The sequence below is a fragment of the Nymphalis io genome, chromosome 20 (genome assembly GCF_905147045.1).
Source record: "Nymphalis io chromosome 20, ilAglIoxx1.1, whole genome shotgun sequence".
Lineage (NCBI taxonomy): Eukaryota > Metazoa > Arthropoda > Insecta > Lepidoptera > Nymphalidae > Nymphalis > Nymphalis io.
This window is the reverse complement of record NC_065907.1, coordinates 2806724-2820648: the sequence shown is the minus strand read 5'-3', so window position 1 is coordinate 2820648 and position 13925 is coordinate 2806724. Positions and strand designations below refer to the sequence as shown.

The 13925-nt window shown below is 34.4% G+C and overlaps 2 protein-coding genes across 18 annotated transcripts in view; one reads left to right on the top strand and one right to left on the bottom strand.

Annotated features, from left to right (window-relative positions):
- Positions 1-13925, bottom strand: part of LOC126776464 (dystrophin, isoforms A/C/F/G/H) — a 568446-nt gene that overhangs the window by 202510 nt on the left and 352011 nt on the right. The window lies entirely within an intron of this gene.
- Positions 9004-13700, top strand: LOC126776481 (spidroin-1-like). 16 transcript variants are annotated; one of them, XM_050499044.1, is made up of 10 exons: positions 9004-9164; positions 9795-9881; positions 10376-10399; positions 10517-10570; positions 10865-11194; positions 11429-11467; positions 11564-11689; positions 12032-12424; positions 12953-13484; positions 13564-13700. In XM_050499044.1, the coding sequence occupies exons 1-9, from the start codon at positions 9107-9109 to the stop codon at positions 13465-13467; spliced, it is 1626 nt and encodes a 541-aa protein (XP_050355001.1). In that variant the 5' UTR covers positions 9004-9106; the 3' UTR covers positions 13468-13484; positions 13564-13700. The 16 variants fall into 16 exon arrangements, with proteins under 16 accessions (XP_050355001.1, XP_050355003.1, XP_050354998.1 ...); XM_050499046.1 differs by having other exon boundaries at positions 12032-12484; positions 13013-13484; XM_050499041.1 differs by having other exon boundaries at positions 12032-12484; positions 12947-13484.

Here is a 13925-nt window from a genome sequence, read left to right as displayed (position 1 = left end):
TTTCTTTCAAAATTTGCGAACTCAGTTGTTGTCTATTGTTCGTGTAATTACACTGGCAAACCATTCAAACAATACTAGTATTGCTGTTTGGCGGTAGCATATGTGATGGGTACCCAGACAGAGCACCTAAAATAATCTGCCTGTTATTATTATAAATACGTGTAAGAAATGCGGTCGGTATGTTTGTCTACCCGCAAGAGTAGATTGAAATATTAAATATCTATTAGCATTCATTTAAATAAAAGTTTTTACGACCATAAGTTATAAAGTCAAATGTATAAATTATGAGAGAGCGTGGTATTCAAAATGGCGCTTCAAATCTAGTTGGAAATAAAACACTCCCAACATTTTGATTTTAAAATGGATTGGATTTCGGAATTCTGGGTATTCGATTCCATTATAAAATCCCACTGGGCATTTACCATTGATAAAAAAATAAATATCAAGTTCGTGCTATATTTATTGTATTAGGTAGGCGGACGGAAACGGGTCACCTGTTGGTAAGTTGTTACCACACCCATAGATATTGGCGATGAACGAAATATTAACCATTCCATACATCGTCAACGGGCCACCAACCTACCAACCAACCGCTATATTCCTTGTGCTTGTAGTTGCACTGCTTCACTCACCCTTCAAACACAACAATACTAAATATTGCTGCTTGGCGGCTGAAAATCTTACGAGTGGGTGGTACTCACCCAGACGGGCTCGCACAAGCCTACCAACTAAAACGCTACTACCGAGTAAACATTGAATAATATTGCTGACGTAGCTCAGTGATTAGAAAATCTGAAACTTAAGCAAAGATTATGCACAAACACCACTCGATTTGCAAGTTCTTAATTTGATTTTTGTGTAAAATATTTCACAAAATATAATGCCAATATCATCCAAACTATAAAAAAATCAATGACTTGTATAAAATGAATTATTATTTGTATCCAGTATGAGAATGTACGCTTGAGATGGCGTGTAAATAAGCAATTAATTCATGTATAAATTGATAATTTTATATGTTATTGAACATTTTTTAAGCTTGTTAATTCTTTATCCACGGTTGTTAATATATTTACGCGTTTTTTTTTATAATATTATTGTTTATCTACAGAGGAGCCGTGCGTGCTATTATTGTATCCTTCCTACTATAATAAATGTTAAAGCTACTGAATCGATCATCATGAAATGGTGACACAATGCTGTATACCTTCCTCTCACACGCGGGCGGAATCATGTCTTGTATTTAAAATAGTTTACGTCATTTTACTAAATTTTACGATTGCAAATTGATGACAATTTATGGCTTATTTATATGCTAATAATTTTAAAGTTTGCATTTGACTCTAAGACGGCGACTTCTTCATTGACTCGGAATGTCTAAGTTACTTTCCTTGGTGTGTATACAGTACGAGCGTCCCGGTTTCACCGGTAGATAAGAGAAAAAAAAATTTTTGGACAGGATTTGCGTAAAATTAATGACCGTCTGCATCGGGGAACGAGTAACTGTGAGAAATTGCAAGTCAATCGAATAGTGTGGAAGATCTCGTGATCAGTAGTATTTCTATATATATAGATGTGTCTGTCTTTGACTTTAAAATTACTTTCCCTTTTTCAGTTAATATAGGCATTTGTTAGTTACCAAAACCAAAACAATAATTTAAAAAAATTTTTTTTGATTGTCTGCATTTGTAGAATATTCAAACTTAAAACCGAAACATAACAATTCTATTTAAAAATATAACTGATGACAACGCAAATATAAATTCATCAACCTTCATCTACATATTGTAATTAATTATTTGTAATAATACAATCGAATAAACATAGTGTGTAAACAAAGGATTTCCAAGCAAATGAAATTCGGAAACTTTCGGAAGCTACAAGCGGATGCTCAAATGATGATTCCGAACCCCTCTGATTGTAGCTTGATTGCGGATATTGGGTCTTTGTAGGCTCATAACACACTAGCATGAAGGAAATGGCTCGAGTCACACAAGCAACATAGATTTTACATGAAAGCTTATGTATTATATTTAAATCTTCAAAGTATTCGTAAACACAAACATGGTTCATGTAATTTCCAAGAAAACGCTAATAATTTTATAACACCATACCCGAAAACTTTGTGCGTAAGATTTGTACATTAATCATTGATTTGTTTATTAAAAATGGAAGAGAGAAGTTCAATTTATTTGTCACACGAAATTAATTCTTATACAATTTTCTATAAAAAAAGATCATTTACGGTATTATGGGATGCGTCGTCTTATTTATATTTATAAAAGATATAAAATATACTTATATACAATTTAACTCAGTAGTTTTTATACATATACAGTAGAAACCTTGACTTAACATTTAATAAATTTATCTATAAATGAGTGTGGGCGATAAAAGTAACGTAACAGAACACGAAAATGGATTTTTTAAATATTTGCCTGTCTGTCTGTTTGTACGCGCTAATCTCCGAAACCACTGAAAGGTTTTTTTGCGGTTTTAACAAGTAGAATATGAAGCAACATTGAGGCTTTGTTTCTTTGAAATCGGATGTCAAATGACAATTCTGACAATGATTAGTTTTATATACAGATGAAAATACGAATCATTGCAGAATGTCTAAAATGAATAGACCAACCTCCCGTACACTGTCAGCTGTAAATCTGTGTGCCCATTACCGCCGACAGATGGCGCTTATATATAAAATATACTAGATATGACATAGAACAAATTCTAAATGAAAGTATATTTTTTTTAAATTTAAGTTATGAAACGTCTCTCACGCAATAAGGAAATTCACTTCCGTCACAAGTACTAAGTGACATGTGATTTTTAGGATATGCAGTAATTCTAATAAATCTTAAATTATATATACTTTTTAATCACTCCGTAGACAGATTAAATTTCATAAACAAAATGTTTTATTTTATTTAAATTAAGAAAAAAAACTAAACAAATGAAAAACAGATTCAGTTCTAGTTATTATTTCAGTTGCAGCCACTGGTATCGTATTTCCAAGTCCTCCTGTTCTACGGCCCATGTTTACACGTATCTACTCAAGCCCAATACAATATCAAACTTATTTTTGCGGTAGCAAAGTTCAATTTCGCACTACGTTTAACAAATATACGCAGTAGTTGAAATATGAACTATATTTCTGACTTAATAAAGCTTATGTTGCTATGAAGGCTCAACTGTGAGTAAAACGCTGAATTCAATAAGGGTCTTTTGAACTGGTTACGGTGCTGCGGTTACGAGAGCTCAGTATGTGTATATTTCAACCCATAGCTATATTCTTCTCTGTCTTTATTCTATACCATTATATACAAAAATATTTATATATTAAAAACAAAGTTTTGCCATGTCGATTATTTATCATATTTAAATAAATAAAAATATATTAGGAAAGTGGTTACGGTTTTTCATTATCATTATCATCATTTACAGCCTTCCTTATTCTTTATCTATTCCCACTGTTGGGAGTAGACCTCCGCAAGCCTCGATACTGGGCCGGCTTTGGCTTTGATTTTTTAATATACTTCTGTACAAAAAAAATGTACATGTAACGTAATGAATGAATTAATGAAAATGAAGAAGCAAAATTAATAACTTGTCTCTTAAAAGAGATTTCTGCCCAAAAACACTTTTTTCAATTTGAAAATTTCATCTTTGAAATAATAAAATGACTGTTGAATATTATATAAAAAATACATAATATACATATAAAATATATTTATATTATACATTCAGAAAACGTCGTATGATTTCTAAATGATAAACAACATAAAATAAAAAGATATTCTCATAAATAAGTTACTGTAATGTGTAAATTGATAGGATTTCCTAAAGAGAAAGTGTTTCAAAAATGCACCTTAATCAATTTTTGTTATATACACGTCTTCGTAACTTGCTAGTTAAAATATTGAAAAGCGACTTACGGTAATACTCTTCTTTGATGCGAATATCCTTTGAAATATATATTTATCAGTTGTATGGGACATGGTCAGAGTTATATGAGACAATTCTATAAGAGCAAACTCGAAACATTCCGCAGAAAACGTTCGTGAAATGTCAGAAGCTGATATGCGACATTGAGCATAATCATTACATATACTGGTGGTAGGGCTTTGTGCAAGCTCGTCTGGGTAGGTACCATCCACTCATCAGATATTCTACCGCAAAACAGCAGTACTTGGTATTGTTGTGTTCCGGTTTGAAGGGTGAGTGAGCTAGTGTAATTACAGGCACAAGGGACATAAAATCTTAGCTCCCAAGGTTGGTGGCGCATTGGATATGTAAGCGATGGTTGACATTTCTTACAAAGCCAATGTCTAAGGGCGTTGATGACCACTTACTATCAGGTGGTCCATATTCTCGTCCGCTTTCCTATTCTATAAATAAATAAATTTCAAGAATACACGCATTCTTATGATTTATTAAAATTCATTCCGTAGTTAAAATGTTATTTACACAGTTTTATTAATTAATTATAATAAATAATTTACATTCCAATTTTCGCGTATTTGCGTCCGAAGTTTCGATTTGAAGAAAATAAGCCAATTCAAAAAACTTCAATTAACTTCAGTTATTTTAGATAATCTCTCGAGGGTATATGTATCCGCAAATCCATACTGATATTTTTTTTTTTTTTATTAACAATTTCTTAAACCAAATTTCGACCCAGGTCAAGTCTCAAAGGCGAAAATGTTATACTACCACATGTGTGTGCGTAATCACAGATGCACTTTTTGGTCCCTCACTATCATAGTCCGATACGACGGAATAATTTAATAACAATAACTTTCCACTAGGCCTATGCGGGATCGAACCCAGGACCAGGGAAACTATAGACTGATAGATCAACGATGCAGTTAATAATCCATATACTAAAATAATCCCTACCTGACTGATACGCTACCTTGATTAAATCACTAATCAGATTTTATTTTTAAACAAAATATATATTTTTTGTTTGTAAGAGGTAGGCGTGCGAGCATCGCCCATAAACATTGACGCTGTGAGAAATATTACTCGTTCCTCTCATCGCCAAATCACCATCAATCTTGGATGATGAACTAAGATGTTATATCATTTGTGCCTGTAGTTTCACTGGCTCACTCACACTTCAAACCGGAACACAACAATACTAACGATAGGTATTACTGTTTAGCGTCAGAATATCTGATAGGTGGGTGGATAAAAAAACATCAGATAAATTGAATGTGAAATACAGTGAAATCATGACGTCAATTAAAATTAATTGAATAAGCAAGTCATCTAAAATACAGAATATAGTAGAAACTATGCTACAAATTACTTATCGTGTCCACAAATAACGTCCCACGGGGAGTGTTTATCTCGTTACGCGGTTTCCATGTCCGCACTACTTCAGCCCCCTCAGGGCGTTGCGGTACAGGTGCGGCAATCTAATCTAAATCTCGCAACTTCAGACTTTATAACTAAAACACAATTCGCAACCTTTGTAGTGTTTGGTTAATACTTTACGTCTTATTTGGAACGAGTCTCGAAGGTTATTAGCATTTTACTCCTTTAGGGATCCAAATGGAAAGCGGAGTTTATTCTTAGTGTGAATGATGTGAAATTAAATTATTTCTTTACACTATCTAACTTACCACAAATTTGTGTAATTTAAGCGTTAATTGGTCAAAAATTATTACCTGGAACAAAAAATTAAAATTGATTATTATATGTAAAAAAAAAAAAAATAGCAAAATTATGAATACAAAAACAAAACGTATAAATGTTGATATTATAATCAACCTGTTCAATCAAAGCGTCCTATCTTCTCGAGGTTTAGTTTATTTGACCAAGGTGCTCCAACACGAGTTAGTAGATCTACATGTGACATAATTTTATGGGACACATAGAGGTTTCATATTCACTGTTAACTCGAGACGAAAATACATAAACACGAAAAACGTTGCTTGTCCAGGTTTGAACAATCATCAGTTAAAATTCACGTATTCTAGCAGCCAGGTTCGACGAAATGTTATTATTCCTATTAATAATAATAGCACATCGCATTAATACTCAGCGCTAGAATCTACGCCAAATGCAACGCACAAACAACAATTAATTGAAATAGCTCTTAAGCAAACATTCACCAAAATGTTCTCGTACTAAGACATCCATTATACTTAGCAATTTTCGACTAATGAAGTAATTTATTTGCTAAAATGATCATAACAATGTTATGTAATTTATCTTCAACTTATAAAACTTAATAAAATGTAAATTACTCCAGGATTGTCTAAAATTTGGATAAAAGATAGAAGATAATACAAAAGTGTTCCTGCTGTTGCTGCTATAAATTATGTCAAATTTCTAGTCTATAATACAGCGTAGTTTGTCTGAAACATGCCTCGCTGTATTAACGTTACACATAGTTGAGTAAATAATCAAAATGACAGCGCCAACTTATTGCTTTGTCGCCTTTGTTTTGAGTTCCGTTCTTATGATGGAAAATGAGAATTATAGGATATTTCTTGTAGCTGTGTGTTCTGCTAATCTGAAGCCAAAAATTTAAATGTTCAGTCACATAGTAACTTTAATATAATACATTTGAAAGTGAGTTTCTTTGTTACGCTTTCACATCCTAACTATTTAACCGTTAATCATGATTTTTTGATACACGTTTTCAGGGGTACAAGAAAGTAAAGTAACCTAATAATTTGTGAATAATAATTGTCAGAAGAATTTTTAAATATATAATGGAAAATAAAAGCAAATGAAACATTAATTCGAATTATCGATTTAAATATAGAATTAAATAACATTATAAATTTAAAATAACCTAAAAATGCATTTGAAATTTTAAATATAATATGGAACATTTCGTTTTTCGCGACTATAAAGCTCATAGAGGGCGCGACCGTCATTAGCGGTTCGCTTCCGCTTCCGCGACCCACTTCCGAAGGCGTGAAGGATCCATTGTGCGCGACTGTTATATGTTTGTTTGCATTTTTTTTAGCTCAAGCTCAGACTAATATATAAATCTATCTATACAGTATACCTAATACAGTAACATCTTTTGATAATGTAATTAATTGCTTATTCACTTTTACGAATTGCCTAAAAATTTGTACAATTATAAAGGCCGTCAAATATGATAGGCTTTTGTTTGTTTGTACATAATATATTATTTAATGAAGTCTGAGGTATTTATTTCAAAACCGATGGCCAATTTTTGACATTCACTTATTAAATGTAACGCTTACATATTAAATAAAGATGTTTATGATGTTTTTTTTATAACTTACTTCTACCTAAAAAATACAAGGCATTACGTCAATTTTTGTTGTAAATTTTGAAGTAGTTTATTTTTTGCATATTTTTTTTCATCGGTAATGTGAAAGTCACTCGTCTTAACAATACAATGGTACAATTAAAAAAAAATCTTAAACTATACAATGTTATGTAATTACAAAAAAATATAATTCAATTTTATAAATGATTCTAAAAATTGTAAAATTGCTTAAGAATACAATGTTTCATTTGTTTTAATTTCGGACATACTTCTTACTAGAACTAGTTACTTATGTGGGAAAAGCCTATTATTTTCGAAAAAACAATTATATAAGAAATAATAATATATCGTTTGTCGACAGTTCACGGGTGTGCTATGAAGTTCTTACAGAACAGCAGAGCTTTTTTTTCTTGGGGGAAATTCTCATGGATACCCCTCATCTCGGATATAATAGAGGGTTATGTCGGACTCCTACCGACTAAAACCACCACAGAATTCCTCCTATCCCGAGGCTGCGGGTACGCTCGCGTATTCGTCCCCGGTCTCGCCGGCGGCCTTTCGTATCGTAACCCTTTCTAATTTAATGAACTCCTCAGACTACATGCCAGGAAAATGCTGTCCAACCTCGAGGCCTTTTTCTTAAGAAAAAGAATAGCACAGCTGGCCCAACACTATTCCATATTTATAACAACCTTAAATTTAAAAGGATCTGCTAATAGTCCCGCTTCTTATATCTATTTATAATACAACACCATTTCACTGAACTTCTTTTATTTATCTTCTAAACTGCCGATAACATCTTCACAGGCATTTAAAACGCATTTTTTTCGCGAATCCGTCATGATAGATACTATAGAGTATTAGATATCACGTCGAATCAATGTCAAAGTTGTTTCTTTACCTTTAATTAGCTTGTGGTTGGAATAGGCTGTAGAATCTAGTAATTAAACTATACGATGTCTTTATGGCAGCGACTTGAACACAGCAGCATAGGAATATTTGCACTGGTAGGTAGAGCTTTGTGCAAGCTCGTCTGGGTAGGTACCACCTACTCATGAGATATTCTACCGCAAAACAGCAGTACTTGGTATTGTTGTGTTCTGGTTTGAAGGGTGAGTGAGCCAGTGTAATTACAGGCATAAGGTACATAACATCTTAGTTTCCAAGGTTGGTGGCGCATTGGTGATGTAAGCGATGGTTAACATATCTTACAATGCCAATGTCTATAGGCGTTGGTGACCACTTACCATCAAGTGACCCATACGCTCATCCGCCTTCCTATTCTATAAAAAAAAAAAGAATTAAAAACCAACGTAAGAGTTATTAAAATAACATTGATGTTATTTATGATTATTTAATTATGTAGAATAAATAAATAATATCATAAATGTGATCATAAGGAGTGAAGAGGGTCTTAGCACTGTGATATTTTCGAACAAATTTGAGACCAAAATAACTTAGCTGGAAAAAAATCGGATTAGCTACGCAAAAAATACGTGTAACTATTTATATAAACAAGAGTTAATAAACGGTGGATTAAATTAGTTAATATTAAATACAAATACCAATCTGGAAATGTTTTACATTATTAAAATACATAAAATGAAAATAAATTTTATAATTTGCTCGTTGTGATTTTTATTTTATTTTATCTCGTCGCGGATATCAAATAAGCTAAGGCTCGTTTGCGGATACGAACCAGCGTTTATTAAAACTTTTTAATAACTAAATTGATTTCTGATGCATATCAATGCGTAAAAAGTATTTAGTTTAAATACGCACGTTACGGGATAAGTTGTATCTTTGGTGTGTGGTTGTCTCCGCTACCAGGGTCCAATAAAAATGTGGTCGTGGAAGATCTGGTTGCTGTGCTTGGCTGTGGCGTCTACTTATGCAGATGGTAAGTATTGGGGACGATGAAAAAAATATACAATGCTAAGTTATTTTAAATTCTAAATGCTATTATGGATGTAAGGCTTTGTGTGAGCTAGTTTTGTTTGCTAGTAATCGTTAGTCATTTTCCTACCGAACATCTATGCATTGTTGTACTGTATTTGAAATTTGAGTAAGCCAGTATAATTCTACATTTACACTAGTGTAATTTTTTTAATCTATTTTTTTTAAAGAGTTTGATCACATAGTGATCATGTCACTGCTGTAGGAGCTTAAAAATACAGAATTATAAGCTACAGTTCGACAGTTCATAAGCGACAGTAATCACTTACCAGTTAATAGACACTTAGTTCCTTTTTTATTAAAAAGAAACGTGTTAATTTAATAACTTTTTTAAATACCATTCGTAAGGAGTAAACAATGCAGCAGACTGTGTACGAAGTTCAGTTAATTGAGGCTTTTATTTCGGGTTTAGAATTTGACGATGTTATTTTAATACATATATATTTTTTTATTATTTGATCAGTTGGATTACACCGAAGATAAATTCTATGGAATCAAATGACTTGTGTTGAACTATAATAAAAAAAATAGTGAATTAAAATTTAATTTAATAAATAATGTGTTTTATTTTTAGACTTGGATAGATCTGGATACGGAAATGCAATCGCCTCCGCTAACGCACAGGCTGAAAGTTACGGAAATGGTAATTTAAATATACCAGGTAATTTAGAATTAGACTATATATATCAAGTTCCCGGAAAACATAGTTACTAAAGCTGGCAGTGGATTTCAAACATTAGCAACTATGAATAATTTGTTTTAATACATTAATATCGTATTTGTTTAGAAAATAAAATAACATTTATTTACATTAGAGCTTTAAAACAATACAAATAAAATTTAAAAATAGTGTACCAATCGTGACCGCGTCGAATAAGGTGGCAAGAATGCTAACAGCATTTCCCCTTTGAATCGCAATTCCGATTCGCTGAGCGAAAAATTAATCTATTTATTTATTTTTATATATCACAATATTAACTTCCTATTTCTTTATTTTAACACTTACTTAAAATAAGCACATATTCGATATGCGATATTAGATTTAAGAAAAGGGAAAACCTCGTGAGCAATACGAAAATAAGATTAAATATAATTTCCTAAAGCAAAACGTACACCACGCGTATATATAATAACATAAAATACTTTTGTTTCCAGCTGTGTTACCTCTTCCTTACCCAGGTAAATATTAGAAGTGCATAAATATTGTTTTTCATGAAGATTTACAATTAATTCTAAACGAGGATTGTTTTCTAAATTTATAATTTTTCATTAATGTGTTTTAATATCTTTGTTAAGGGCCAATACCTGCTCCACCAATATGGCCTCCTGCTCCTGTGCCTCAGCCAATCTGTAAGTACTTTACTTTGTAAACAATTGCAGAGGAAACACAAAAAAGGAAAAGGCGACAAAAACTCACCTGTCGCTCTTACTACTTAGTGATTTATTTGTATTGTATATATGATTTAATGAACAAAACAGAATAGAGAACAAAAGACTTAACTTATTCTGTAGATGTTGCCATCTTTAATGATCAGATTATTTTTGTTGGTATTTTTGTATCAGTAAAAATATTATTAGTCTATTATGATAAATAAATCTTATTTAGTAATAGACAAATAAATAAACAAAAACACTTAATTTTAGGTCCACCTCCAATAGTGATCCCGGGAAAGCCATATCCAGTACCGGTCCCTGTTCCTATGCCCTATCCCGTTAAAACACCATACCCAGTTCCGTATAGTGTTCCTCGTCCTGTACCAGTGCCAACGCCACCAAGATGGATTCCTGTGCGAGTTCCTGAGCCTGTTGCAGTACCAGGACCGACAAGAGATATACCAGTCCCATACCCAGTACCATCGCCACCTATTCGCATACCTGTGCCATCCCCACCAGTGCCTTTTCCGTACCCAGTGAACCGCTACATACCCGTACCAGGCAGGGACAGATTGATACCTGTACCAGTACCCGTCAGCCGTAAGTTGTAATTATCATATATTACCGACTGTATCTGTTTGTTTTCTACAGGCCAAATATTCTTTTACTTTTATAAAAAACTTTCGAATGTCAATAGCAGTAAAACTAAAATTGTTATTTTGTTGGTCACTCTTATAAGTCTACTCTAATAGGAAATTCAGTGTTGCTATTTGCAACAGATTTTGGCCCACGCTTTATATTATACAAAAATTAATACCATCTTTCGTGTTCCAGAAACGAAGATTTATCCAGTGCCAGTAATCGTCTATATAGGTAAAGCATTTTTTAAGTTATTTTGTTAAGAGTTATTATGTAATTATCAATTGATGCTGCATATTATTTTTAACTTCTAATTTAAAAAAAATACAGATCCGTTATGCAGAAGGAAATTGCCTTTGGTGCCATTCGTCTTTCCTGGAGAAAGGTGTCGCGTACACGTTTGCAAAGTCAAATATAACTTTGTCTACATCGAATCGAAAATTGTTCAAGGATGCAGTAAGTAATAACAGTTTAACATAATATATTTAAATAGGCAAAGCCAAATTCCTTTTTTAGCTTTTTTGTGGTTCTCATACACATTTTTTGAAAATAAGAACAGATAAAAAGTTTTTGAAATATGCATTTTCATATTACTTTTCCTTAAATTTTCATTAACGATTACCACTGAGCGAACAATAGTAATAATAAAAATTAAAGAAGTTTTTTTTAGAAAAAAAGCTTTTTTATGAAGTGCTTTTCTAGAATGCATCTACAATATAATTATACTTAACACTCTTTTACTCGTACAAAATACATAAATTATAGAAAAAAAAACTTATTTATTTTGTTCACTTTCAGATATAGGCCCCGGAGACGTCTCAGCTCAAGCTTATGTTAATGCTAATACTGGCGCTTATGGAGGTTTCCGTGGGGGCTCTTCTCAAGGAGATGCTTCTGCCAACGCTAACGCAGGTGGATTGGGAGGTCTAGACGGTGTATCCACTGCTCAGGCAGATGCCTTAGCCAACGCTCTCGCAGATGGATTGGGAAGCCTACACGGTGTATCCAATGCTCAGGCAGATGCCTCTGCCAACGCTCTCGCAGATGGATGGGGAGATCTAAGTGCTCTTTCCTCCGCTCAAGCAGATGCTTCTGCCAATGACTTTAGAGGTGGATGGGGTTTAGGCGGTCTATCCTCCGCTCAAGCAGATGCTTCCGCCAACGCTCTTGCAGGTGGATGGGGAGGTCTAGGTGGCCTATCGTCCGCTCAAGCTGATGCTACTGCAAACGCTCTTGCGGGTGGATGGGGAGGTTTAGGCGGTCTGTCCTCCGCTCAAGCAGATGCTTCTGCCAACGCTCTTGCAGGTGGATGGGGAGGTCTAGGCGGTCTATCCTCCGCTCAAGCAGATGCTTCCGCCAACGCTCTTGCAGGTGGATGGGGAGGTCTAGGTGGCCTATCGTCTGCTCAAGCTGATGCTACTGCAAACGCTCTTGCGGGTGGATGGGGAGGTTTAGGCGGTCTGTCATCCGCTCAAGCAGATGCTTCTGCCAACGCTCTTGCAGGTGGATGGGGAGGTCTAGGCGGTCTATCCTCCGCTCAAGCAGATGCTTCCGCCAACGCTCTTGCAGGTGGATGGGGAGGTCTAGGTGGCCTATCGTCTGCTCAAGCTGATGCTACTGCAAACGCTCTTGCGGGTGGATGGGGAGGTTTAGGCGGTCTGTCCTCCGCTCAAGCAGATGCTTCTGCCAACGCTCTTGCAGGAGGATGGGGAGGTCTAGGCGGTCTATCCTCCGCTCAAGCAGATGCTTCCGCCAACGCTCTTGCAGGTGGATGGGGAGGTCTAGGTGGCCTATCGTCTGCTCAAGCTGATGCTACTGCAAACGCTCTTGCGGGTGGATGGGGAGGTTTAGGCGGTCTGTCCTCCGCTCAAGCAGATGCTTCTGCCAACGCTCTTGCAGGAGGATGGGGAGGTTTAGGCGGTCTATCATCCGCTCAAGCAGATGCTACTGCTAACGCTCTTGCAGGTGGATGGGGAGGTCTAGATAGTCTTTCGTCTGCTCAAGCTGATGCTACTGCCAATGCTCTTGGAGCTGGATGGGGAGGTCTAGGAGGCTTATCTTCAGCTCAAGCTAATGCTATTGCCAACGCTGCCTCTGGCGGTGGATGGGGAGGTCTAGGAGGCTTATCATCCGCGCAAGCAAATGCGGCTGCTAATGCAGCAGCTAGTGGTTTAGCCGGATGGCCCTTAGGTATTGGTATTAAAAGTGGAGAAGAAGAATCTGACAGTAAATAACAGTTAACGCTAAAAATGTAAGTTTACAATAGTTATGCAATATACTTAAAAATTTATTTTATATTTATTTATTATAAAAACTTTTCTTAATTACAGATAAACCACGAATTGATCTCTCTACGTTGACATGGCTAGTGAACTGGACCCGAAGATGTTTAGATAAGATTAATAGCATTGTAAAATAGATAATAATGCACGCTTTATACTTTTATAAATAAATTAGTGGGACAAAAGAGTTTTTTTTTTTACAACCGTTATAATTGGAAAGTTAAACATTACCTATTTCAAATATAAAATTACTTAATTTAATTTAACCTAGAACGCTGATATGTAGTAATTTGAAATGTCATCTATAGCAAATTATATTGATAGAACGAATGGAATATTCGTTACAAATCGGAATTTTAATTTCATTGCTATTACTATAAATCATTACGTCTAGCAATTTTCACGGAAAC

Coding starts and splice junctions, on each gene's coding strand:
- LOC126776481 (XM_050499030.1), top strand. CDS start 9,107: ATGTGGTCGTGGAAGATCTGGTTGCTGTGCTTGGCTGTGGCGTCTACT. Junction 10,400..10,516: donor GTTACCTCTTCCTTACCCAG/GTAAATATTAGA, acceptor ATCTTTGTTAAG/GGCCAATACCTGCTCCACCA. Junction 11,468..11,563: donor GCCAGTAATCGTCTATATAG/GTAAAGCATTTT, acceptor AAAAAAATACAG/ATCCGTTATGCAGAAGGAAA.